Below are 25,502 nucleotides of genomic sequence, written 5' to 3'. Positions count from 1 at the left end.
CGTTTAACTCTGTTGAGTCGCACTTACGTCTGAGTCATGCAAGTGATCCAGGGGTTGAGGGCGGCGCTGGTCAGAACCAGCCAAACAGAAAGGGCAGAGGTCACTGCAGAGGTCTGCTGACCGCTGAACGTCTCGTACAAACACACTGAGATGTAAGGCAGCCAGCACACCAGCACACACACTGAGAACAAGACAAGAAGCCAACTGAACACGTGACCACAGTCCGAACATGTGACCACATATTCTGAACAAGTGACCAGAGTCTGACCAAATTCAGCCAAGTCTTTGGGAACAGGTAGAATCTAAAGAGTTTGGACAAGTAGGTCTTATCAGGGACCAGTCAGAAAACAGCATGAACCCACCTGAGGTTGTAACCATGACGATGGAGCTCCTCAGGTAGTTGTTGGCAGGAACATAGTAGCAGTGCAGCTCATTGCACATGAATGTTCCCCTGCGAGCCTGTTTTCTGGCCACATAGACGATGTATCCATACAGAGAACACATGGTGAGGATCGGTGCCACAATGCCTAACAACATCCACAGCAACACAAAGTACTTGTTGTCAGGTGTGAAGCTCAGGCAGCACAGGAACCGTGACCTGCTGTAGGCATAAGTGCCGAACCCCAGCAGGGGCAGGATGGCATTCACCAGACAGAACAGCCAGACCAGGACCAGCACCACCCGACTCCGTCCGGTCGTCCAGATGCTCCGGTAGCTGAGGGCGAAGCAGATCTCTGTGAACTTGTCTACTGTTGCCCAGGTGAGCGAGTGGATGGAGGAAGTCTGCATGAGGAGGAAGATGAAGCCGCTGCCCTGACAGAGGACGCCCTCGCTCGGGTATCCAGAGGGCTGGGAGAGGCTGTTGTGGGCCCCGAAGGGGATGGTGGAGAGTCCGAGGGCCAAGTCGCTGAGGCTGAAACTCACGGTTAGGCCCAACATGTCGGACCGAAGATCCTTGTTGAGGAGCAGCACCAGCAGGAAGAGGAGGTTCCCACATATGGATGCTGTGCTGGTTATAGCCATCAGAGTGGCATACAGCGTCCTCAGAGCGTCTGCCATTTTCACAGGACAGGAAGTAAGTCGATTGCTTCACAGTTCAGACAGGATGCGTGAAGACGCTTTTACGTGTGACTTTATCCCAGATGTGTTGAGCTGCACTTCCTCTTATGACCACTAGATGTTGCTCTGAAAAATCTTCTCTCCTCAAATGCTAAGTGGAAACGTGATCAAGTGATCAAAATCCTCATTTGGGTCCCTCGACAACAACCAAAAATGTCTCCATGACAACAGATCAACGAGTTAGACAAAATCATCAAATTTCAGTTCCGGTTCATGTGAGGTGTCCAGCGAGAAGATGCAGGTTAGACCTGTGCAGACTGAGGGATCCGGGAACGACACCTGTGCACCAGTCAGAAAGGTCTCTGATGATGTCACACTGGACCTGGACACGCCTTTAGAAAGTCCCCAACTCTCTGATCACATGACATTGTAAACCTGCCGCTGGTTGTTTGGACTTGGAGATTAACATCATTCATTGGTCGAACTGTTCATCCTGCTGTGGATGAGGCAGAAACCAGACGACGTTCAGCTCCTTCCACAGAGACGTTTAGATATTGACGCTCCACCTGGAACCGATGCTCCAGTTAAAGATCAAACCAGGTGACCGGTCGATGTCCTGATTTTTGAAGTCATGGTTTCAGTCTGAGAGCGTCGGAGTCTGATCAGCTCCAAGTCTGAGGACAGACTGCAGAGGGCGTGTCCTGCTGAGAGAGTGTGAGTGAGTGTGTCTCTCCAGGAGCAGCGTTGCTGTGGTGCATCTGTCAGTCACCTGCTGAGATGATGAGAGGACACACACACAAACACACACACAGCGTTATCTGCTGTCTATTGTCAATAGTACCTGAACATCCAATATCCTGTGTGTGTGTGTGTGTGTGTGTGTGTGTGTGTGTGTGTGTGTGTGTGTGTGTGTGTCACATGTCACACAGCCTGACTCAGGTAATAACAGGTGTACAGGTGTGTAATCATCATCATCCAGCTGCAGTTGATCCTCAGACCACTAAGAGCTCAGGTGTGAAGCAGCCAATCAGAGTACAGGATTCTGAGCTCAGTTAAATGTTGTATTTCAGTTTGATGACATCACTTCTGATTTTAACCCTGAAGTTACTAATAATAATAATGTTAATATTAATAAAGTCTGTTTTGAACACTCAGCTGTTTTTTGTGTCGGTCTGAAATAGGAGAGACTTTTGTTTTTTTTCGCATGAATCCAGAAAGTGTTTTGATTGACGGCTTCATTGAGTCTAACGTTGGTGTCGTCATGGTAACCTGTATCATGAAGCTGCTGAAGACCTGGTGGTTCGTTAAAGCTACATCATCAGGTTATTGATTAACGATCAACTTTGTGTTGCAGCACAATGCTCCGATTCCTCAGGGAGGCCGTGGAGCGATCCAGTTCGTGACTCAGTACCAGCACTCGTCAGGACAGAGACGCATCAGAGTCACCACCACCGCCAGGAAGTAAGACAACCCCCCCACACACCTCATCATGTGCGATGTGTTTACAGACTTGTGAAGCTAGCGATGTGTTCAGTTCACTGACATCTTCTCTCGCCCCAGCTGGGCAGATGCTCAGACTCAGATACAGAACATCGCTGCGTCTTTCGACCAGGAGGCGGCGGCTATTTTGATGGCGAGGCTGGCAGTGTACCGTGCGGAGACAGAGGAGGGGCCAGATGTTCTGCGATGGTTGGACAGACAGCTGATCCGTCTGGTATGATGGCTGTGGTGAAAACATGGATGTGGACTCGCAACCAGTGAAGCTGATGTGTGTCATTCTGCATGTTTGTTTTTCAGTGTCAGAAGTTTGGAGATTATCACAAAGATGATCCAAATTCCTTCAGGTTCTCCGAGACCTTCTCCCTCTACCCTCAGGTGACCGGCATTCCTTCATACTCTGCTGTCACCTGCTTCGCTTCCTGTTTCTCACCTGCGTGTTTTTGTTTCAGTTCATGTTCCACCTGCGGCGCTCTCCGTTCCTTCAGGTATTCAACAACAGTCCAGACGAGAGTTCGTACTATAGACATCAGTTCAACAGACAGGACCTGACTCAGGCTCTCATCATGATCCAACCGGTTTTGTACGCCTACTCCTTCAATGGGCCGCCAGAGGTACCTGCACCGGGGGGGGGGGCACCATGTTCCTCATGACGTCAGTGTGACTGATGATTCAACTCTTTTCCTTTACTTTCCATCATCGCTCTTGATTCAAGTGTCTTTTTCCTGAGTTTAGGAACTATTGTGTTACTGTGTCATCTTCATCAAATTCAACAGGACAGTGAAAATCAACCAAATGAAACCGAAGCTGATTGTTTTGATGGTCTTGTTTTATTTTATTTATTTCATTCACACTAATAACACTGCTTGTTACTCAAATGATATCTGGAGCCTGTTCTCTGAAGTGAGTTCAACATAAACAGGATCTCTGTCAGTTATCCAGCTGAACATGACGCTGGTTATCAACTGATTAAATTAACTCAGGTTTTCAACTTCTGAGTATGTGCACATAATGTGGGTGGGTTTACTGCATGTGACCAATCCCAGACATGGACAGTTGACTGACAGCAGAGCCTCATGTTTCACAACGAGGATCAAACTGTTGAATCATAAAAATCCGAGGAAAGTACAGGACCCTGTTTGTCTTTGACTTCCTGGGACATCGACACACACCAGAGATCTGATTGGTTTATTCACATGATTCATGACTCAACACTGAGTCACGACTGAATCACAGTTACACTAATGAGGAGTTATTAACGAGTGATTGATCCGACTGACTGTGTTTCAGCCCGTCTTGTTGGACAGCAGCAGCATCCTGCCGGACAGAATCCTCCTGATGGACACATTCTTTCAGATCCTCATTTACCACGGAGAGGTACAAATAAAAATTACTTTGTTTTATAAAAACACATCGACATAAGTTACACTGCTCCAGAAAATGGCACATTTCAACTGTGTTCACATCTGTGTGTGTCTCTGTCTCTGTGTGTCTGTGTGTGTGTCAGACGGTGTCTCAGTGGAGGAAGGCTGGTTACCAGGACGTCCCCGAGTATGAAAACTTCAAACACCTTCTTCAGGCTCCAGTGGACGATGCTCAGGAGCTGCTACACAATCGTTTTCCGATGCCCAGATACATAGACACAGAGCACGGAGGCAGCCAGGTGGGGGTGCTAACACTCACACACACTATCACACACAAACACTGCGTGTATATGTTATAACAGCAAGTTCCACTTTAATTCATAATGTGGTTTCAGGCTCGTTTCCTGCTCTCCAAAGTGAACCCCTCCCAGACCCACAACAACATGTACACCTGGGGGCAGGTGAGACCCTGAACTTAACCTTTGACCCTTAGGTGTTCACAACAAGTTTTAACCAGTCGTTCTCTGTGCAGGAGTCTGGAGCTCCCATCCTGACTGACGACGTCAGTCTACAGGTGTTCATGGATCATCTGAAGAAACTTGCTGTCTCCAGTGCCGCCTGACCCCACCTGTCCTCACCTGTCCTCACCTGTCCCCCGCCTGTCTTCACCTGTCCCCCGCCTGTCCCCCACCTGTCCTCACCTGTCCCCCGTCTGTCCTCACCTATCCCCCACCTGTCCCCCGTCTGTCCTCACCTGTCCCCCACCTGTCCCCCACCTTTCTGCGTTTTGTGTAATGGTTTGTTTTGTTACTAACCCCGCCCACTGTCACCTGTCAGTCTCCAGGTAGCAGCCAATCAGCAGCAGCTTCAGGGCAATGAGAGCCAATCATGTTGCTCTAACTAGTGAGTGACAACTGATCATGTGACTGTGGCGAGCAGTCGTGATCAAATAAAAGCCTCCGTGTGATTGGTCCATTCAAAGCAGTAGAAACAGCTAATAAATAAATCATGTGATCAATCTTGAACTTTAAGTCTTGAACCTGTTCACACCAGCAGGGGTCAGCTTCATGTCACGTTCTGACGTGTGGACGATGTCGGTTTTATTTTAGTTTCTAATAAAGTTTGAACAATTAAATGTGACTCCACCGTCTCTGTTATCATGGCGACCTACTCACTGGCTGTTGCCATACTTCAGTACTTTGGGTACTAACACTGTTAGTACTACATTACACACACCTCACAGCGTTACCATGACAGCAGCAGTCTTTTAGTCATACTTCCGCCCTCAATTCTTTGACTTCCTGTCATTCTTCCCTCACTTCCACCAGGAAGCCTCTGGGTCATTGTGACAACAAACCTCCATTTCCACTGTTTGTTCAAATGTGTGTGTGTGTGTGTTTGTCTGTGTGTGTCTATGTGTGTGTGTGTGTTTGTCTGGGTGTGTGTGTGTGTGTGTGTGTCCCTGCATCTTCAAACAAACCTGAACCTCCTGCAGGATCCTGAATTTAAAATAATGAATCTGAACCGAAGTCCATTCATGACATTAATGCTCTTTTTTCTTCGTGGTCTTTTTGTTGAGTTTCAGTCATTGAACTGTTTCTTTTCTTTCTTCCATCTTGTTCCAGTCTGTGCAGCTGCTGGTTTTGAAGTTCTTCTACTTCTCATTTGTAGAATCAATAAAGTTCATCTGATTATAGTTTAAAAAATGGTGAAATTCAGAATCAGGTTTGGTACAAGTGTCGTCTCAGAGTTTTCCCAGTGTTTCTCTAGAGGAAACTCGTTCGCCCTATCAAGACGCAGACACAACACATTTCCTGTGAGAGAGAGGGTGAGGCCAACTCCGTCAGTGAAGAAGAAAGTTCGCAGAAGAGAAGAAGCTGAAGAACAGCTAAAGAATCAGAGGACGAGTTTGACTGAAGGTAAGAAAACAATGAAACATGAAAAATAAAAACATTTTTATATATAGATATTATAACTGTTGATCTGTATACTTGTATATAAAAATATAATAACTAATATAATAACAGTGAATGCAGTTGTATCGGATGTTTATTTACTTACATGTTATAACTGGTAATTATTTATTTTATTCTTTTTCCTGTTTATACGATGATTAAACCCAATCGTTTTATGTGCTGATTGTGTTTCATTGAAATTCCTTTATTCCATAAAGTGTGTGTGTATGTGTTTTTCCTGTGATCAGGAGACAGATTTCTAATCAATGATTTGATCGATGTAGACGTGAGAATCATCTGCATATTGTGATAGAACACAAAGCAGGTTTCGTCAGTTTGACTCTTCAGGTTCTGTGAAATCTGTCTTATGGCTGAAGGAGCACTGCCTTATTTCAACTTTTCATGTTCAAACAGAATCTAACTTTGTTTGGTTTTGATTCAGAACCATCCTCCGTGTGGGAGGACTCAGGAAAGATGGTGTCTTGGGTCACCTCTTGTTGGATTTACCTTTGGATCTTCGTCCAGTCTGCAAAACTCTCGGTTGACTCGGCTTCACCGACTCATTACACCATCCACAGCAACAAGGTCAAGTTTGATCAGGCCATGGAGGACTGTTCCCCCGGGGTCCTCACCACCCTCGCCACTGAGCAGGAAGTCACCAATGTCCTCGGGCTCATCTCCAAGTTGGTGTTGCCTCAGAGTAATTTCACATTTTGGGTCGGACTAAAGAAAGCCAAAGACAAATGTGTTGTCCCTACGTTGCCGCTGAGAGGATTCAGCTGGATCGAGGATGACAGTGAGGACTCACAGGGGAATCACTGGGCGAAGGAGCCACAGGACTCATGTACGTCGGTTCGCTGTGTGGTGCTACAGGGGGAGTCTGATGGGTTGTCTGTGACCAGGTGGGGGCTGATTCCAGTCACCTGCAGGGACAGTTCAGTTCATCAGTTCATCTGCAAACGGAGAGACAGACCAACAAGACCGATGTCTGAGGACAGAATGTCCACCATTAAACCTACAGCACTGGAACCAGTAACACATGAAGTTAAACTAGCAGAGCCAGAACCACCTGAAACTAAGCCTAATCATCCCATGCAAGAACCAGAGCCAGAAACTAACCTGAATTTTGAAACCAAACCTGAACCTGACCCTGGACTTCACTCTGGATCAGGGGTGGGATCGAACTTGTGTCAGCATCCTGTAATCCCCAGGATGCGCTCTCTCCGTCCGGACTCCACCAACAGGATCCAGGTGGAGTGCTGGTCCACTTACCAGCTGGATCTCTACTGCCGGGGTCGTCCTGCTGTGTGGCGTCTACTGGATGACTCCCCCGCCAACCTCACCATCCTCTGTCAACCGTGCAGCGACGGCTTCCAGAAAGACGCGTCAGGAAACTGTGTGGACCTCGACGAGTGCACCAGCGCCCCCTGCAGACACACCTGTCTGAACACAGAGGGCTCATACAGGTGTGTCTGCTCCGACGAGGACGGGAAACATCACGACGAGGACTCACCGACCTGCACACGCAGGGTTACTCTCAAAGACGGTGGTTCCCTGTCGGGCATCTTGATCCCGGTGCTGGTTTCTGTGGCGGCGCTGGTGGTGTTAGTGGTGGTTGTTGCAGTGACCGTGAAGTGCTGCCTGAAGAATAAGATTTCTATGAAGAATGAAGAGAGCATTCAAATCTGACTCAGACCTGTGAGGACCTGGTTCAGACCTGACTCAGACCTGTTAGGACCTGACTCAGACCTGGTTCAGACCTGTTAGGACCTGGTTCAGACTTGGTTCAGAACTAGTTCTACATGTATGCAGCTGGACACATGTTACAGACACTGTGTGTTAAGGAGATAATATCTTTCCTGGTTTTTATTTTAAAATGAATGAGATCCTATATATAAATATACATACATATATATATATATATATATATATATACATATACATTTTATACATTTTATACATTTATATACATTCTATGGGAGAACTCACTCAACTGTCCTCAAACTTACTTGATATTCAAAGTTTATTAAACTGACATTCAGATTTTATTAAAGCTTAAAAATACTTTAAAAAAGCTTTGGTCTGTTCTAAAGTTTAAATAAACTGACTTTATATAAATGTTTTCATGTATTGATAGAATGAGACGTTGAACTTTGTACTTTGATCAATAAAGATTTTTGTGGTTTTAAAGAAAGTTTTATAGATTTTATTCTTCATGTTTTTCAATGAGCTGCATGTTGGTCCCAGCTCTATGTGACCAAATGTATGTGGACACCCTGTGGGCCCAGCTCTGCTGGTTCATGCTCTTACAGCAACATTTCTCCTGGTGTCTCCTGGTGTAATGTCTCCTGGTGTCTCCTGGTGTAACGTCTCCTGGTGTCTCCTGGTGTAACGTCTCCTGGTGTCTCCTTGTGTAACGTCTCCTGGTTTAACGTCTCCTGGTATCATGTCTCCTGGTGTAACGTCTCCTGGTGTCTCCTGGTGTCTCCTGGTGTAACGTCTCCTGGTGTAATGTCTCCTGGTGTCTCCTGGTGTAACGTCTCCTGGTGTCTCCTGGTGTAACGTCTCCTGGTGTCTCCTGGTTTAACGTCTCCTGGTATCATGTCTCCTGGGGTCTCCTTGTGTAACGTCTCCTGGTTTAACGTCTCCTTGTATCATGTCTCCTGGTGTCTCCTTGTGTAACGTCTCCTGGTATCATGTCTCCTGGTGTCTCCTTGTGTAACGTCTCCTGGTTTAATGTCTCCTGGTGTAACGTCTCCTGGTATCATGTCTCCTGGTGTCTCCTTGTGTAACGTCTCCTGGTTTAACGTCTCCTGGTATCATGTCTCCTGGTGTCTCCTTGTGTAACGTCTCCTGGTATCATGTCTCCTGGTGTCTCCTTGTGTAACGTCTCCTGGTTTAACGTCTCCTGGTATCATGTCTCCTGGTATCATGTCTCCTGGTGTCTCCTTGTGTAACGTCTCCTGGTTTAACGTCTCCTGGTGTAACGTCTCCTGGTATCATGTCTCCTGGTGTCTCCTTGTGTAACGTCTCCTGGTATCATTTCTCCTGGTGTCTCCTGGTGTAACGTCTCCTGGTGTAACGTCTCCTGGTGTAACGTCTCCTGGTGTCTCCTGGTGTCTCCTGGTGTAACTTCTCCTTGTGTAACGTCTCCTGGTTTAACGTCTCCTGGTGTAACGTCTCCTGGTGTAACGTCTCCTGGTTTAACGTCTCCTGGTGTAACGTCTCCTGGTGTAACGTCTCCTGGTGTAACGTCTCCTGGTTTAATGTCTCCTGGTGTCTCCTGGTGTAACTTCTCCTTGTGTAACGTCTCCTGGTTTAACGTCTCCTGGTGTAACGTCTCCTGGTGTAACGTCTCCTGGTTTAACGTCTCCTGGTATCATTTCTCCTGGTGTCTCCTGGTGTAACGTCTCCTGGTGTAACGTCTCCTGGTTTAATGTCTCCTGGTGTCTCCTGGTGTAACTTCTCCTTGTGTAACGTCTCCTGGTTTAACGTCTCCTGGTGTAACGTCTCCTGGTGTAACGTCTCCTGGTGTAACGTCTCCTGGTTTAACGTCTCCTGGTATCATGTCTCCTGGTATCATGTCTCCTGGTGTCTCCTTGTGTAACGTCTCCTGGTTTAACGTCTCCTGGTGTAACGTCTCCTGGTATCATGTCTCCTGGTGTCTCCTTGTGTAACGTCTCCTGGTATCATTTCTCCTGGTGTCTCCTGGTGTAACGTCTCCTGGTGTAACGTCTCCTGGTGTAACGTCTCCTGGTGTCTCCTGGTGTCTCCTGGTGTAACTTCTCCTTGTGTAACGTCTCCTGGTTTAACGTCTCCTGGTGTAACGTCTCCTGGTGTAACGTCTCCTGGTTTAACGTCTCCTGGTGTAACGTCTCCTGGTGTAACGTCTCCTGGTGTAACGTCTCCTGGTTTAATGTCTCCTGGTGTCTCCTGGTGTAACTTCTCCTTGTGTAACGTCTCCTGGTTTAACGTCTCCTGGTGTAACGTCTCCTGGTGTAACGTCTCCTGGTTTAACGTCTCCTGGTATCATTTCTCCTGGTGTCTCCTGGTGTAACGTCTCCTGGTGTAACGTCTCCTGGTTTAATGTCTCCTGGTGTCTCCTGGTGTAACTTCTCCTTGTGTAACGTCTCCTGGTTTAACGTCTCCTGGTGTAACGTCTCCTGGTGTAACGTCTCCTGGTTTAACGTCTCCTGGTGTAACGTCTCCTGGTGTAACGTCTCCTGGTGTAACGTCTCCTGGTGTCTCCTCCAGGCTCTGGAGACTGAGCTGGAGACACAAACCTTCTTGTGACCACGGGTATGGATGTGTCCTCCAGGAGGAGCTGGACTACCTGTGCGACGTGATGCTGCTGCAGGCAGCGCCTCATGCTGCCAGTAGTGACGAGGACCCGAGAAGGACATCGAAGTAGTAATATAGAAGTTAAAAATAAAAAATAGATAAAACATATATATATGTATATATATATATGTTTTATTATATATATATGTTTTATCTAATGTTTTATATAATCTGATTATTTCAGTTGTTCACCGTTTGACATGTAGAGGTCATTTTCTTCCAGAGGGGGCAGTAGGGCTACACCCATCATGCAGGCTGCTGTGAAACACCACAGAAGAAGAGGTGTCGCGTGTTCGCTCAGTCTCATTTCAAGATGGCGGACGCAGAGGGTGAGTGTGGAGCACGTTCCTCTGAGAACGTTTCCAACTTCGAACTGTTTGAACTGGACTCGTTAAATCTTCTTAGTCACGAAGATTAAATGAATTCTAACATGAAGACGATGAGTTTTATATCGTGTTTCAATGTTCGGGTGTTTTACTGCCTCCATCGTGTTCGTTATTCTGAGGAACCGATGGAACTGCTGTGTGAAGCACACGTGCACAGATTCAGATCCAGTCTGGAACAAACCGGGATTAATCCGGAATAGCGACGATTGTGTCTGTTTTTAACGAACCACGTGTTTTCAGTTATGGAGCCGATAAAAGGGTCGATGAATTAAAGTTGATCGGGTTTCTGGAGTGATTTGTGTGTGTCTGTGTGCGTGTGTGTCTGCGCGTGTGTGTGTAGTGGAATCAGTCAAGCGGCCTGTTAGCATCGCGGGCTAACAAACGAAGCTAACAACCACGTGCTGTTTGAGGCCACGTGAGCTGCGGCTTCTCCAACATGAGAAGTTTCTTCATGAACCTGAAGTTTGAATCAGATTCAAGTGATGATTTCAATGTTTCCACAGCGTCAGTGAAGAAGAAGAAGAAGGTGAAGAAGATGAGTGAAGAAGAAGTTGGGGTCAGTGACATCACCTGATTTTTAATGTGATTCCTTTTGCTCTTCTATCTTCTAAGCCATCTGATGTCCTCAGCTAAATGACATGTGATGTAATCTTATTTTTTCCATGAGGTTGAATTAACCTGAGATTTTTTTGGCGGGGGGCAGGAGATTCAACAGAGTGGAGACTTCCTCATCAGACCAGAGAGTAAGGTGGCGTCTCTGGACACGTCTCAGTGGCCTCTGTTATTAAAGGTAACTCACCCGGACCAGGAAATCTGATCCAGATCAAAGATTGATTAAATCAGGGTCCAGGTTCATTCCCGATAACTGTTGATGTAATTAAACACGTTCTCTACAAACATGAACTCTTAATGTCTCACGCTCAAATGTTGGGATTTCAATATGAATGATTCCTGTAGCTCTGTCGTGTGAAGTGATGAACCAGTTTATCCATTCGCTGAGCGGCTGCCGTCTTGTCTCTGCCTCTGCTCCCGTTTTGGGGGCAGGGCCTCTCCACTGAGGTGCCAGAGTCATGCCGGCGTTCTGCTGGACTTTGACCTGGAACCATGTGGAGAGAAGGACTTGACCCGACTGCTACAAAGACGATTATCTGTTCTGATCACATGAAGCAGGGACTCAATTTGGTGATTGTGTAAAAATCACAGAAGAAAAATGTAATTTTGAAGGGAAGGAGCATCTGTGATAAATTCATTATTCAGCTCAGACTCCCAGCGGTGTGCTGCATGACTTCCTGTTGATCCTCCTATACACAAAGTAATGTAATCATTGTTGTCTGCAGAATTTTGACAAACTGAATGTGCGCACGGCTCATTACACCCCACTACCGTGCGGCAGCAACCCCCTGAGGAGGAGCATCCAGGACTACATCAGGTAACAGTGCTGAGCCAACGCGAAACCATCATGTTCTATGTTGTTCATCTACATATGTTGATTGGTGTACTTCCTGTTTCCTCTCAGGTCGGGCTTCATTAATTTGGACAAACCTGCAAATCCCTCGTCTCACGAGGTGGTGGCGTGGATCCGGAGGATCCTACGGGTGGAGAAAACTGGTCACAGCGGGACACTCGACCCAAAGGTCACAGGATGTCTCATCGTGTGTGTAGACCGAGCTACGCGATTGGTCAAATCTCAGCAGAGTGCTGGTATGCAGCGATGAGCACTTGTTAATGCTAGAAAAGAAAGAGTTGAATCTAAGTGTTGGTGATGTTCCCGCCCGGCTGACTGCAGTGTCAGCTCAGTAAAATCAAGTGGCCCCCCTCACTACTCTCTGTGTGTGTGTTGCAGGTAAAGAGTATGTGGGAATCGTTCGGCTGCACAATGCAATAGAGAGCGAACACACTCTGGCTCGGGTAAGTCTGAGAACATGAGCCGATAGAGGAACTCTGCGACATTTGAACCTACGTTTAGACAGAAGCGATTTTTGATAACAGATTAATTCACATGACGATCATATGACTGGCCTGGGTTCTGTACACAGGCGATAGAAACGCTGACTGGCGCTTTGTTCCAACGACCGCCCCTGATCGCTGCCGTAAAGCGTCAGCTGAGAGTCCGAACGATCTACGAGAGCAAATTGATCGAGTACGATCCAGAGAGGAGACTAGGTGAGGCCACGTGTCAATAATGCATCTGTCAATCATTACTTTGCAGAGCAGGTGTAAACCGCTGATGTCACATGACTATTGCAGGTATCTTCTGGGTGAGCTGTGAGGCGGGAACGTACATCAGGACTCTGTGCGTCCACCTGGGTCTCCTGCTGGGGGTCGGAGGTCAGATGCAGGAACTGAGGAGAGTCCGATCTGGAGTCATGGGAGAGAAGGTCAGCCTCACTTCCTGATTAGGTCGGACTGTGACATCACCGTTGCTCAAAGTGTTGAGTTCAGTCCTGCTGTTCGGTGCCGGTCTGATAATTAAACTTTGAAAAAGAAACGTGCAGTGGTGACTGAGTTTACATCGTTTCTACGTGTGACGTCTCACTACTGCTGACATCATGTGTCATTACCCAGACTAGCGTCTTAATTTTTTTATCATTAGGATGAGAATGAGAAGTGATTGGTCAAACTAGTGACATCACAAGAAGCATGTTTAATGTAAGCGCTTCTACATGTAATGTTTGATTGACAGCTGCGTTAGGAACTTGTGCAGTCAATGTTTTCATGCTGTAACCACGCCCTTTCGATGACCTCATCTGTCACGTTTTCTAAGATATACTTTTAAAATTGTGTAACTGTCTCTCATGACATCATCACACATACAGGACAACATGGTGACGATGCACGATGTCCTGGACGCTCAGTGGCAGTTTGACCACAACAAAGATGAGTCATACCTGAGGAGAGTCGTGTTCCCGCTGGAGAAGCTGCTGGTGTCTCTCAAACGTCTGGTGATGAAAGACAGCTCTGTAAGTCAATTTAATTTTATTTGTATAGCACCAAATCATAATATACATTATCACAAAGGTCAGGACCTTAAAAACAAAATATAGAGAACCCCAACAGTTCCCACAATGAGCAGCACTTTGAGACTGCGGAGGAAAAACTCCCTCATTAACAGAGAGAAACCTCGAGCGGAACCAGGCTCAATGTGGTCATCTGCCTCGACCGTCCTCTATAACTCGGTCTCTCTCGTCCACGCCGTCACCTTTCTCATCTGATGACTCGCTTTCTCCAGGTCAACGCTATCTGCTACGGAGCCAAGATCATGCTGCCTGGTGTGCTCAGGTACGAAGACGGCATCGAGGTAAACCAGGACATCGTCGTGATAACAACCAAGGGAGAGGCCATCTGCACAGGTGTGTGTGGGGGTGTGTGTGTGTGTTTTGAAGCCACATGATGAGTTCAGGAGCGTCAGGAGCTTCAGGCTGTGATGACCTGCTATCTATCACCCTTCTCTGATGGCTAAGATCAATAAATCTGATTTATATAATTGATCGGTTTTGGCCTAAATTATTCACCGGTTGAATCTTTCCAGCTGTTGCTCTGATGACGACGGCAGTGATCTCCACATGTGATCATGGCGTGGTGGCAAAGATAAAGCGGGTGATCATGGAGAGAGACACTTATCCTCGGAAGTGGGGTTTGGGACCAAAGGTACGTCACGTGAACTAATTGGTCCGACGACACGTGAACTGATGGACACGCAAACTGATGGATCCCTGTGGTTGTTTTTGTTTGTTCAGGCGAGTCAGAAGAAGATGATGATTCAGAAAGGACTCCTCGACAAACACGGAAAACCGAATGGCAGCACGCCGCAGGACTGGAAGAATCAGTATGTGGACTTCAGGTGCGTCACCTGGAGCTGGCAGGGCTGGTGTGTGGGTGGTGGTGGGGGGGGGGGGGGGGGGGGCTTATGCTCAGGTGCAGACAGTTATCCCTCACCGAGCTGACGTGCTCTCTGAGGGAGTCGCTCTGCTACAGGAACCTTCAGGTTGAGCTTTGTTGCTTTGTCATTGGCTGAGCTACTGCTCACCTGAAACATTGACATCAGAGCTTCTGGTAATCGTGATTAAACATCGTTAATGTACGTCCAATTTAACTTTTGTTTTAATTGACAGCGTCTCCAAAGCGGAGGAGGGATCATGTGATGCCTCTGCAAAGGTAAAGTGGGAACAATCGGTTTATCATGTGACCCTGGAGATTGAAATGTGTTCGTGATCCGGTCATGACTTGGACTTTGTTTTGCAGAGGAAGAGAGAGGCAACAGACAGTGATGGAGAAACGGCAGCAGCACAGCCTGCAGAGGAAGTAAAGAAAGAGAAGAAGAAGAAGAAGAAAGAGAAGAGGATTAAACTGGAGGCAGGCTCTGTAGAAGAGGGGGTTGGTCTTGATGAAACAGGGGCGGAGCTCATTGCAGAGGTCAGTTTTTTAAAGAAGTTGATGAAATGATTCATTTTTACCACAAAGGTTTGAGTCATGGCGTGAGACGTGAACTACATATGTCATACAGACACACGACCTCAACACTAGTTACACCTGTGACATACGAGACCAGTTAAAGGTTGATGATGCAGTTTGTGTTTGTGCAGGTTGTCGAAGGCGTGAAGAAGAAGAAAAAGAAGAAACAGAAAGAAGACACATCAGAGTGACGATATGGGAACAGAACAGACTCCACCCATTGTCACGCCTGTGACTGCACACAAAGCATTCTGGGAGTTGAATAATGGACTGCATGAATGCAGAAAAAGGACATTTTTGTTTTTATATATATCTTGTTTTTTTATGTAAATACCTGAACAGGAAGCCTGTTTGTAATTTCCAAATAAAAGTGTTTTCAGTATGTTGTATTTTATTTTGTTCAGATGAGATCATCCCATGCAACATAGTGCTGAACTAGATTCTGTCTGTGGACATTGACACAATGAACAAACTGCTGTAACAAACATGTCGCCTGACAGAAAGTTTCCGGCTGGTGTCGGTGTTCTACTATAAAAACGTCTCTAAAACTTAAGTCTTGAGAGTGACAGCTTCCTGTTTCTAAAGTAACATATAACTGAATATTTAGTAGTCATGTGAGCAGGTCACAACACAGCGCCACACTTCAGTGTTACAAGTCAGTGGTCAGCTATGGAACTGCAACGAGCATATGATGCCACAGTCATGTCTACATGTGTTCAACAGTTTAACACAAACCACTGCAAATTGAGATGCAGTTTGACTTGGTCTAAAAATCCTATTTTCTAAAAGTCTTCTGTGTAACGATGTTCCTATAATGGTGATTCATCCTCAAGCTTGATCAGAATAAGAAAAAGAATGAAAATCTAAAAACCTGTGTCAAGACAGACGTGTGTTCTTTACATTTTCACAAACTAAAGATGACGTCTGCTGTCTCGATCTGGTAAAAATCCATGAACCCTCCTGGCTGCCTAAACATTTCTATTATAATATATATATTATAATATGATGATATCAGCTGGTACCTTCAAACTAAAAGAAACTTAAACCACAGGACTTGTTATTGTAGAGGAATAATCCAACATTAACAGGTTCAAATCAATTCCCTCATTGGTTGACGCAGCTCCTGCGTCACTTCCCTTATTCCTATTGCGTCAGCACGCCGAGAGCGTGAGCAGTAACGTCACACTCTGCCTGAAAAACAACCACAGAACAAGAACTCCGGGAGGACCTCCACACACCACAGAAGAAGGAGAACCAGGAAGTGATCGATCAGATGGAAGGTGAGTGATCGAATGATCGATGGAAGAAGTTACCGGGTCGATTGATCAGCTGATCAAATCATGTATGGATCGATTTCAAGATAAGAAAGATGTTTGGATACTTTGTCTTCAATCTCTGATCATTAATAGTCTCATATCGGTTTAATGTTCGATCTCCTACAAAAATACAGATGATCGATATTGAAATGATCAGTTTGATTTCTGATCATCCTCAGGTGAAAAACTTGTATCTTCACTTCTAATCCCGATAATCGATCATGTTTTCATTCATATATATCGTTTTTCTGCCGACCTTTGCCAAATGGTTAAGTCCGCCTCTGGTCAGAAAGTGAATTAGACAAGTGTTTGTAGTCTGGAATCATTGATGGAAGGAGACACAACTTGGAAAATTAATTTCACCTCAGTGTAATCAAGTAAAACATCAACATTAATAAATGCATGCAGCTTAATGACAGAGGAATTCAAATACAACTACTGGCTGAGTCTTTATGTCGACCTTTACATTGTCAGTGTAGCTCTCATTTGTATACATGTATTAAATAGTGTTTGAATTGTGCAGGAAGTTTATCAAACAGACAGAAATCAAAATGAAACTAATCACAGAAGGTTTCAACATTTTTCTTAAATGAGCTGGTGTTGAGTTCACAGAGGGATGTTGGTTTACACACCTCTCTCTCTGAGACGGGGCGGAGACAGGAAGTCCTGTCAGTTTGGTTTCTTCAGCCTGTGCCAATCAGGATGGAATTTATGGTTAAACTAGTAATTTTCTTCCGGTTCAAAATTAAAATCAGGTTAACTATGTTCTCAGGTGAGTCAGGTGACATCAAGATGACCTCAGCAAACAGGAAGTGCTCTGCTGTCACAGGAATTCCCCGAAAGATCAAAGATAACGTGGCCGACTGGCACAACCTGATGCTGAGATGGGAAAAGCTCAATGACGATGGATTCTGTGTAGCAGCCAACATCGTCAACATCAAACTGTGAGTTTGAGTCAGTCTGACAAATGTACACGTATAGATGATGTGTACGTGTGTGTAACATGTTCGAATGTGTGTACACGTATAGATGATGTGTACGTGTGTGTAACATGTTCGAATGTGTGTACACGTATAGATGATGTGTACGTGACATGTTCGATTGTGTTTACATGTGTAGATTATGTGTACATGTGTGTAACATGTTTGATTGTGTGTACATGATGTGTACATGTGTGTAACATGTTTGATTGTGTGTACATGTGTAGATGATGTGTACGTGTGTGTACACGTATAGATGATGTGTACATGTGTGTAACATGTTTGATTGTGTGTACATGTGTAGATGATGTGTATGTGTGTGTAACATGTTTGATTGTGTGTACATGATGTGTACATGTGTGTAACATGTTTGATTGTGTGTACATGATGTGTAGATGATGTGTACATGTGTGTAACATGTTTGATTGTGTGTACATGTGTGTAACATGTTTGATTGTGTGTACATGTATAGATGATGTGTACGTGTGTGTAACATGTTCCATTGTGTGTACATGTGTAGATGATGTGTACACGTAACATGTTCGATTGTGTGTACATGTGTAGATGATGTGTGCGTGATGTGTTCGATTGTGTGTACATGTATAGATGATGTGTGCGTGATGTGTTCGATTGTGTGTACATGTATAGATGATGGGTACGTAACGTGTTCGATTGTATGTACAGGTCTCAGAGAAAACAGCAGCAACTGGTGGATGAGTCTTCCTCGTCTTCATCACCCCCAGCTGTGGAGCTGCAGGACGAATGCAGCAAACTTCATGATGTCGTCGCCAAAATGGTGATTATTTCCTGTGGGTGGGGCCAAGTCCTCATTTGCATTAATCCAGTGAATCTGTCATAATTTATGACATCACAGTGGATGATGTCACAACCCATGACAGGGTTGTAAGATTATTTTAAACGAGTTAGCAATCAATAAAATGGTCTGTGAAGCGCTTCTCTGATTGCCTGATGATCTGACTGGTGACTTTTTGTCTTTGTCGTCTTGTCAGGTTGCCATGGTGACAAAAATGGCACATCTGATGACATCACAGCGAGGCATTCGGGACCTGGAGGAATTTCAGTTTGGACCTGAAGGAAGAAAATGTCCTCTATTTCACACCTGGAACACTGAACACTTTGGTGAGTGATGTCATCAGCCTCACCTGTACAACATCTGTATGATCCACCTGCTGCCAGAATCACATAAGAAAATAAAGGTTATGTTCAAGACGCATTTTATTGTTTCAGAGTCGTCTGACGTTTCTTCTCGTTTCAGAATCGTCATCTGGTTTCCTGTGGGAAGCGTTTAGTCAGGAGCTGAAGTTGAAGCAGGCCGTCCTGCAGGAAGTCGCTCACACTACAGACCCTGACCTTGACATGGTCTTCCTGTCCTGCTGGCTACATCAGCCCTACACCCCCCCCCAGACCAAACAGACCCTGGAGGCTCTGCTGCTGGAGACTGGACACCGCCCACTGTGATGTTCATCGTCTCCAGTCCAGATCAATTTCAAGGTCCTGAGAATCCAGGTGTTAGCGTAGATGTGTGAAACAAACAGGTGAACTCAGTGGCTCCGTTCATAATAACAGTGTTAATAATGTTCTATTTATTCCATCATTCAGTATTGCATCAGTAACCCATCATACAAACACTAAAACTCAGGATAAATAATCAATAATTAAGTGTCACCATGAAGATTCATCCACAATGAAGTCATGAAGACGCTCTGACCTTCATCAAGGGAAATCATCGAACACTCGATCAGTTTATTGGAGGAACAAGAAATGAGTTTAATGATCAATGTGACAAATCAATAATTTGATTTCCTCCAAACTGTTTTCAGTCTGTCTAACTTTCAGTTGAAGTTAGGAAAATGTTTGTGAAGTTATAAAAAGTAATAAAAAAAAGTGCAACTTTTTAAAACTTTTGTATTTATCTACATATAAACAATCATTTTCTATTTTACATCAACCAAACACAGAAAACAAAAGTTAACAAATTTACAATCAATTCATATCTAAAAACCAGCAGCCTTCTGTCGAGCAACAATGACATCATCAAGTGAGATGAGAACTGAATGAACTGAGATGAGTACAGCAGCTCAGAGGTTTCATGCCACAGTTTTATCAGCTCCATCACAAATACAGGAAATGATGCGGTCACTGATGTTTGATCCGTCAGAACTTAATGATCAACACTTGTTGATTGACGGCATTGAGATGAGATGTCTCATCTGACGAGAACAGATGCAGGTGTGATGACAAAGGAACAGTTCATCCTCATGTGCAAAGCAACACCTGAAACCACAAACAGCTGGGGGGGTTGATGGTCCAGGTTTGCTTCACCTGTGTGACTCACAGCTGCAGCACTTACAAGCTCAAACCACCTTAAAAATCTGGACTGTGCTCAGTTCGGATCATTCTAGATTCTCTTCAGGGTTTAGTTCCATCTGATGCCTCGATTCCCAGCAGGGCCTGGACAGCCTCCAGGGGGACGCCCTCTGGAGTCTGGATATGCATAGTGGTCCCATCTGGCCCATTGACAATGACGATCCGGTCTGATCCGGGTTCTGCAAGTTGGACTGTTAGGCCCTCTGTCTCAATGTAGATCTCCTGTCCCTCTTTCAGTTCTTTGGCCTCAAATGCCTCGGTGGTGCTGGACTGAAAAGAGTGCCCCTGCTGGAGCTGATTGGATGCCTGTGTCTGGACTGTGCTGGACTCAAGGGTCTGGATTGTGACGGACTCGGTTGTCTGAATTGAGGTAGACCCAAGTGTCTGGACAGAGTCAGACTCCAATGGTTTTGTGTCCGTTTCGGGACTTGAACCCAGAGCTTCCTCCAGCTCCTTCATCTGGGCTGCGATGTCAGATGTACTCAGGGCCTGGTCTTGGCTCGCTGGCAGAGATTCCACTTGGATGTGAGTCTGCAGAGGCCCCTCCCCCTGGTCGCCTGGAGTCACCACCATAGGTGTGTCAGGGGGTGGAGCCTTGGTTGCGGGCGTCTGAGCAGAGGTGGAGCCAGAAGAGCTGCAACCCCCCAACACATTCCCACTTCAGATCAGATTAGCTCTGTAAACCTGGTCCAGGTGTGAAACTATGGAGCTAGGATCTTGCCAAAACTCAACAAACAAAATCTTTTATAAATTTGCAAACACTGTGGTTTGAAATGACAAAACACCATTAACACGCTTATTAATTTTGTTTTGCAAATACAAAATGCACCCAACAAACAAATACACATTTGTTTAAGAAAACCCCGAACCAAAGCTACCTCTAAATTTGAAGTGAGCCCGTATCCAGACCTTTTCGGTTAATGTTGAAACAACCCACTATTTCATTCCTCTCTCCCAAATGAATGGTAGGGAATTGTTGTTTGTTGAGTTTTGGAAGATTCTAGCTCAATATGTTATATTATATTACCAACATGTCTCCATGTGATCACCTGGGTCAGCTCACCTGAAGTCAGCGCTGGTGGTCAACAGTTTGGATCCATCTGAAACCACCAGAGGAGACAAGGAGACCAAGCTGGAGTCCTGGGAGGAGGTGACAGGGGTCACAGGGGCAACTGTTGTTCCACCTTGAAGAAAAAATTGAAAAGTTAGAAACAAACCCAGTCCGGTAGGGGGCAGCAGATGTAGTATCTGTACCTGTTCTGTGCGTCTCTATTCCATTCTGGTGAACTGGAACGCTGTTCTCCATCTTGAATCTCTTTGACGGTGGTAGCATCTTAGAATTCTGGGAAACATATTAGGATTAAATCAGGGATACCCATCACCGGCCATAGGTTCTACAGTAAAACAGACTGTATCTAGATCCAGACTAAAACTGAACCCTGTCACCAACAGCTTGTTTACCTCCATGTAGCGAACATTCTTACTGGTCAGACTGGGACTGGGAGATGCCCCAGGAACCACCCTCATCTTGTTCACCTCATCAAGGATCCCTAGAGACCTGGCAACCTGAATCACGCAGTCCAGTTCAGACACACCCACAGTAGATCACAACAGATCACAACAGATCGCAGTAGAAACTCTCACCTCGATGTTCCTGACCTCAAGTGGCGTTGCTCCTCCTTGTGGACTGATGATATAATCCTGAGCGGCCTGTTTCACCTGAACTTGCAGAGACTCGTACTCACGGTAAACGTCTGGAAACCGCGTTTGAGAAGGACCACCACGCTCCACCTACAGAGGACACAAGACCATTAAAGTCAGACCTGGACTCAGGATCCGGATATAAACCAGGTTCCTGCAGCACGTTACAGCAGAACAGAGACAAACTCCGACACAACAAAGAACAGGGAACACCCACCTATTTGACGCTTTACTGTGTATGAGTGTATTATTAGCATGTACCTTTGCCAACAGCAGCTCCCACAGACTCAATACTTTGGTCAAACGAGGAAGAACGATGTCCATCAGCTCCTCGTCCTCACACTCCGCCACCAGCTGTAAATAACACACCATTGTCATGGAAACAAATCACACACCTGAATGTATTGATCATTACATTATACATGTAAAATAAGACATTCATTTAAAGTCTGTGTCTTCACTCTCTTCCTCTTACCTCCTGAAGTCGGTCTCGTCTACCCTCCGCCTGCTGCTCTGACGTTACCATGGTAACACTAAGCTTTGGAGGTCGTCCACGTCGACCACGCCTACTGACAAGGCCTACTGTCACCTGAGAGAATTAACCAATCAGATTAAATGATTATTACTGCAGGTCTGTGGTTCTGGATCTATACAGGTGTGATTCACCAGGTTGACGCGAACTCACTTTAGGAGGTGGTGCCAGTGATCGGCCCCTCCCTCTGCCCCTCCCTCGGCCCCTGGGTCGGCCGGGGCCTCGATGATGGAGGCCCCTGAGTCCCACAGCTGCTGCTGGTCCTCCCTCCACCTGAACACAGACAGAAAGTACAGCAGCACTTAACTAACTCGTACGATTGACCTGTATAACTAACCATGAAATAACACCAGACACACACACACCTGTGACATACACAACATTAAGAATGAAACAGATGATGTGACCCGTGGTTATTGTTTATAAAGATTATCCAAATTATATCAGATTATATAACATATATAACTACATCAGATTTAGGGCTGTGAAGGTAAATGGTGGGTAACCGGGGAAGACTCTCAGGAAGCATTGCACAGCTCCAAGTCCACTGACTTCATTTTGGGTCTTTTCATACAGGTTTTCACTCACTTACTTTTTACTTTCTAATCACTGTCAGTCATTTACTGCTCCTCTGTGTCTCTATCATTCACACTGAGCATCATCAAACTGAACAACAGCATCTCCTCCAGCTCCACATACATTTACTAAGTTTACAAATTCTGTTGTTTTTATACAGACTGAGTTATACATGTGTCCAATCACACTGTGTATGTGTGTGTGGAAGTTAATTACTTATATAACTATTACTACTACTATATAACTACTATTAATATTACTCTGTTTGTTGCCATGGCAGCAGGTGTGTCCTCCGTCTTCTCCTCTGTGACAGTTGTCTCTTGTGAATGGCTGACCTCTCTGACTGGACATGGTGTGTTGCTAGGCTGGTTGCCAGGGGGTTCAGGGTCTCCATGGGTCGGGTTTAGTTTATAGTGCCGGTTCAGGCCTCCAGGACCGATGTAGGCCTTATCGCAGGTCTGGCAGTGATGGGACCGGGACTTGTGGCTGTAGGTGAGGGAGTTGGAGGCACCAGGGGTGGGGCCATCCTTCCTTCCGCCCTCCCCCTCCTCCTCCTCCTCCATGCTCATTTCAGAGTAGTCGTCAGAGTCGGACTGGTGGCTGTCAGCAAGGTCCTCTGTCTTTATGAACTTGTAATCTTTGGCTTTGTACTTTGGTGGTCTGGAGACCCGACCAGATCTAGTCTGGACCTTCGCCACCTTCTTCTCCCTCTTCTTTACCCTCTTCTTCTGTTTGTCTTTTTCTCTGTCCTTCACTGCCGGGATCATAGGGGGCAGTGGAGGTGAGGTCACAGTGGCAGATAGGGCCGGTGTGATGGTCGTCAGGACAGCAGGTGGTTTGACGAGATTCTTCCTGGCGGCTGTTGTCGTTCCGTTAGTGGGTTTGATTTGTGGGATGCTTACAGTACTAGAATTTGGTGGGGTCTTATCAATGGAGGTGGCCACGGTCCTAAAGGAAGTGGGGGGGGCTGCTGATTTCTGACTCGAACCAGAGACAGTGGCTGTTGATGTCGTCTGGGCCGTCAACTTATGGACCAATGGGAGAAGAGATCCAACAACGGGGGCAGGGCTTTGTAGCAGCAGCTGGATGGGCGGGTCCCCTGGACTCTGCTGCAGGAAGAACTGCTGACCCTCCTGACCAACCACAGGCTGGATGTGGATGATCTGAGCACTGCTCACGCTGCCATTGGCTGACAGCTTCACCTGCGGATGATTGACAGATACAGTTTTCTGCTGCAGGGTGGAGCTGTACTTCACTTCCTGTTTGGGAGGAACCTTGATCTGAATAGTGACGGGCTCCGACTGAAAGGACAGAAAACCAGAAGCTGCTTAGTCTCAGAAAGATTCTCACGTCGACACTGTGGAACAACTGAGATATATCATTGATCACAGATATTCACTGAATGATCAGTTATAATCAATAGAAAAGTCAATTCCATGTCAAGAGTATTTGAGTTGAATAAAAACAGTTTGATTTAACCTCAAGGTTTTAACTCTGACTGAATATTAACCAGCAAACATCTGGAAACACCTGGAGACACCTGAACTGTTTTCACACATGACCTGCTGCTGTGTTTCACACCTGAACCACACAGCAGCAGGTTTTCTGCACAGACTCTAACCCTAACCCTTTACAAGAGCATCAAATCCTCCTCGTTCTTCAGGTGAGAGGTGGAGGAGCCGGGTGCAGCAGACAGAGACAGGCAGTGACGTATGAACTCTGCTGCAGAGATCATGTGATCATGTTTACATCACCTGACACTGTCCTCAGCAGAACATCTGGATGTGAAACAGTGTGGTCATGACTCACCTAAGTCAGTAGACCAGTGTATGTATCAATATTTTACATTATTGAGAAACTGAAGATTAATTGACAGTGACAATTTTTGTTATTAGGATTAATCCTGCTAATAATCGCTGATGAAACCTCTTGGTGGTGGAGGTGATATTTTGTTTAATAACCTGCACAAAATCGTCATCGAGCAGATAGCAGGTCTGTGCACCTGTCTGTCATCCCCTGATCGCTCACATTTATCCTCAGACCCCTTTGGGATCCAGATCCTTGTTTGAGAACCTTTGAGTGAACATTGATGGACTTGTGCTGTGACAGACAGGTGAGTAGACCTGAACCCGTGGATCTGTCTGAGCCAGATGTGGCTCCATGTGTGACCCACCTTCTTCTGGACCACCTGGACTGAGCCACTTGTGTGCATGGCCACCTGCTGGGCGACGCTCTTCAGCTGCTGGGAGGCATTGTTCTGGGTTGTGGTCTGGACGTTCACCTGAGGAACCTGCAGGGGAACCTGGACCTGCTGCTTGGACTTGGTGACCTGGTTGATGACCTGCTGCAGCTGACTCGGATCCAGGGTCGCATTGTGGACCGGGGTGGTTCTGAGCAGCTGGCTCTGCTGGAGCAGCTGTGCAGCCTCGGTGTCCGGGACCTGAACGAGCTGCTGCTTGGCGAGTTGCTCCAGCAGAAACTGCTGCTCCTCGGCCGTCAGCCCGGAGCCCTCCACCAGGCTGCCGTCCGGCTGCACGTAGATGATCGTGGTGTTGACCAGGTCCGGACCCTGGCCCGTAAGTTCTGTGCCCACCAGGATGCTCTGTTCCTCCGGGCATTTCTGTAAGAAGTCCCCCTGCTGAGCTCCGGACCCTGACGGTAAACTCTGCCCGGACGGACCGCTCCCAACACCGGATACGGTCTGTGAACTGCCCGCGGAAAGACCGTTGAGTTCACCGGACTGACTGACCTGAGTGACGGGGGTATGAGCCGCGTTCCCCGGCGGTTCTGCGGCTCTCATTGTTCTGATCGGTCTGCTCTCATCCTCCTTGTCCGCCATTTTGGCTGCGAGGCTAACAGCTAGCTTAGCTCAGACTGGGGGCCAGTCGGTAGCTCCAATCATCCGAATGTCAAACGCGGTGGAATGAAGTCGGTGAGTTCGGGTGGAGAAAACGC

The 25,502-nt window shown here is 46.3% G+C and overlaps 6 protein-coding genes and 1 non-coding gene across 11 annotated transcripts in view; 5 read left to right on the top strand and 2 right to left on the bottom strand.

Moving 5' to 3' along the window:
- The window catches only part of LOC138412419 (histamine H2 receptor), a 1,508-nt gene extending 326 nt beyond the window's left edge, over positions 1-1,182 (bottom strand). The window contains exons 1-2 of the mRNA XM_069536267.1: positions 363-1,182; positions 1-181 (exon numbers count right to left, since the gene is read on the bottom strand). The exon at positions 1-181 is cut by the window's left edge and continues 326 nt beyond it. Coding sequence (XP_069392368.1) covers positions 24-181; positions 363-1,059 — 855 coding nt within the window. The 5' untranslated portion in view covers positions 1,060-1,182 and the 3' untranslated portion in view covers positions 1-23. The remainder of the gene's footprint in view (positions 182-362) is intronic.
- sec23a (Sec23 homolog A, coat complex II component) overlaps positions 1-5,055 on the top strand; it is a 12,108-nt gene extending 7,053 nt beyond the window's left edge. For both annotated transcript variants that reach the window (XM_069536265.1, XM_069536266.1), the window contains exons 13-20: positions 2,414-2,520; positions 2,620-2,773; positions 2,857-2,934; positions 3,009-3,170; positions 3,847-3,933; positions 4,064-4,219; positions 4,316-4,381; positions 4,453-5,055. In XM_069536265.1, coding sequence (XP_069392366.1) covers positions 2,414-2,520; positions 2,620-2,773; positions 2,857-2,934; positions 3,009-3,170; positions 3,847-3,933; positions 4,064-4,219; positions 4,316-4,381; positions 4,453-4,542 — 900 coding nt within the window. In that variant the 3' untranslated portion in view covers positions 4,543-5,055. The remainder of the gene's footprint in view (positions 1-2,413; positions 2,521-2,619; positions 2,774-2,856; positions 2,935-3,008; positions 3,171-3,846; positions 3,934-4,063; positions 4,220-4,315; positions 4,382-4,452) is intronic.
- Positions 5,036-8,069, top strand: clec14a (C-type lectin domain containing 14A). The gene is made up of 2 exons (XM_020109882.2): positions 5,036-5,839; positions 6,318-8,069. Exons 1-2 carry the CDS (start codon positions 5,626-5,628, stop codon positions 7,562-7,564), a joined length of 1,461 nt encoding a protein of 486 aa, XP_019965441.2. The 5' UTR covers positions 5,036-5,625; the 3' UTR covers positions 7,565-8,069.
- A 2,373-nt stretch (positions 8,070-10,442) lies between these two features.
- dkc1 (dyskeratosis congenita 1, dyskerin) lies at positions 10,443-15,436 on the top strand. The gene is made up of 15 exons (XM_020109883.2): positions 10,443-10,545; positions 11,106-11,158; positions 11,306-11,392; positions 11,940-12,031; positions 12,119-12,303; positions 12,446-12,510; positions 12,639-12,765; positions 12,850-12,980; positions 13,419-13,562; positions 13,832-13,952; positions 14,132-14,250; positions 14,340-14,443; positions 14,715-14,757; positions 14,845-15,015; positions 15,186-15,436. The coding sequence occupies exons 1-15, from the start codon at positions 10,530-10,532 to the stop codon at positions 15,243-15,245; spliced, it is 1,518 nt and encodes a 505-aa protein (XP_019965442.1). The 5' UTR covers positions 10,443-10,529; the 3' UTR covers positions 15,246-15,436.
- Positions 13,985-14,060, top strand: LOC138412996 (small nucleolar RNA SNORD83). Its single transcript, XR_011245332.1, has one exon. It is a non-coding gene; the product is annotated as a small nucleolar RNA SNORD83 (small nucleolar RNA).
- A 752-nt stretch (positions 15,437-16,188) lies between the features above and the next one.
- cinp (cyclin dependent kinase 2 interacting protein) lies at positions 16,189-19,271 on the top strand. Of its 2 annotated transcripts, none has more exons than XM_069536264.1 (5): positions 16,189-16,334; positions 17,143-17,314; positions 18,035-18,146; positions 18,361-18,490; positions 18,627-19,271. In XM_069536264.1, the coding sequence occupies exons 1-5, from the start codon at positions 16,328-16,330 to the stop codon at positions 18,827-18,829; spliced, it is 624 nt and encodes a 207-aa protein (XP_069392365.1). In that variant the 5' UTR covers positions 16,189-16,327; the 3' UTR covers positions 18,830-19,271. The 2 variants fall into 2 exon arrangements, with proteins under 2 accessions (XP_069392365.1, XP_069392364.1); XM_069536263.1 differs by having other exon boundaries at positions 16,289-16,396.
- On the bottom strand, positions 18,921-25,386 carry znf839 (zinc finger protein 839). 3 transcript variants are annotated; one of them, XM_020111224.2, is made up of 10 exons: positions 24,721-25,386; positions 22,808-23,848; positions 22,125-22,244; positions 21,915-22,028; positions 21,701-21,793; positions 21,383-21,529; positions 21,200-21,304; positions 20,993-21,080; positions 20,802-20,922; positions 18,921-20,372 (listed from the first exon to the last, which is right to left on the bottom strand). In XM_020111224.2, the coding sequence occupies exons 1-10, from the start codon at positions 25,384-25,386 to the stop codon at positions 19,781-19,783; spliced, it is 3,087 nt and encodes a 1,028-aa protein (XP_019966783.1). In that variant the 3' UTR covers positions 18,921-19,780. The 3 variants fall into 3 exon arrangements, with proteins under 3 accessions (XP_019966783.1, XP_069392363.1, XP_019966784.1); XM_069536262.1 differs by having other exon boundaries at positions 21,398-21,529; XM_020111225.2 differs by having other exon boundaries at positions 19,260-20,372; positions 20,788-20,922.
- Between the last annotated feature and the right edge of the window lie 116 nt (positions 25,387-25,502).

The sequence above is a fragment of the Paralichthys olivaceus genome, chromosome 12 (assembly GCF_024713975.1).
Source record: "Paralichthys olivaceus isolate ysfri-2021 chromosome 12, ASM2471397v2, whole genome shotgun sequence".
NCBI lineage: Eukaryota > Metazoa > Chordata > Actinopteri > Pleuronectiformes > Paralichthyidae > Paralichthys > Paralichthys olivaceus.
Note: the sequence above shows the minus strand (reverse complement) of the source record. Positions and strands in the feature narration are given on the sequence as shown.

Bases quoted from the DNA above. Each gene is read 5' to 3' on its own strand.
- znf839 (XM_020111224.2), bottom strand. From the start codon at position 25,386: ATGGCGGACAAGGAGGATGAGAGCAGACCGATCAGAACAATGAGAGCC. The intron at 22,245-22,807 runs GTAATATTAATA...GTCTGTGTTCAG, and splicing joins CTGCCATGGCAACAAACAGA to GTGGAGGGAGGACCAGCAGC. The intron at 21,305-21,382 runs GTGAGAGTTTCT...TGCGTGATTCAG, and splicing joins TTGAGGTCAGGAACATCGAG to GTTGCCAGGTCTCTAGGGAT.
- cinp (XM_069536263.1), top strand. From the start codon at position 16,354: ATGGAAGAAGTTACCGGGTCGATTGATCAGCTGATCAAATCAT. The intron at 16,397-17,142 runs GTATGGATCGAT...CTATGTTCTCAG, and splicing joins TGATCAGCTGATCAAATCAT to GTGAGTCAGGTGACATCAAG. The intron at 18,491-18,626 runs GTGAGTGATGTC...TTCTCGTTTCAG, and splicing joins CTGGAACACTGAACACTTTG to AATCGTCATCTGGTTTCCTG.
- dkc1 (XM_020109883.2), top strand. The intron at 11,159-11,305 runs GTCAGTGACATC...GGCGGGGGGCAG, and splicing joins TGAGTGAAGAAGAAGTTGGG to GAGATTCAACAGAGTGGAGA. The intron at 12,981-13,418 runs GTCAGCCTCACT...TCACACATACAG, and splicing joins CTGGAGTCATGGGAGAGAAG to GACAACATGGTGACGATGCA.
- clec14a (XM_020109882.2), top strand. From the start codon at position 5,626: ATGGTGAAATTCAGAATCAGGTTTGGTACAAGTGTCGTCTCAGAGTTT. The intron at 5,840-6,317 runs GTAAGAAAACAA...GTTTTGATTCAG, and splicing joins GAGGACGAGTTTGACTGAAG to AACCATCCTCCGTGTGGGAG.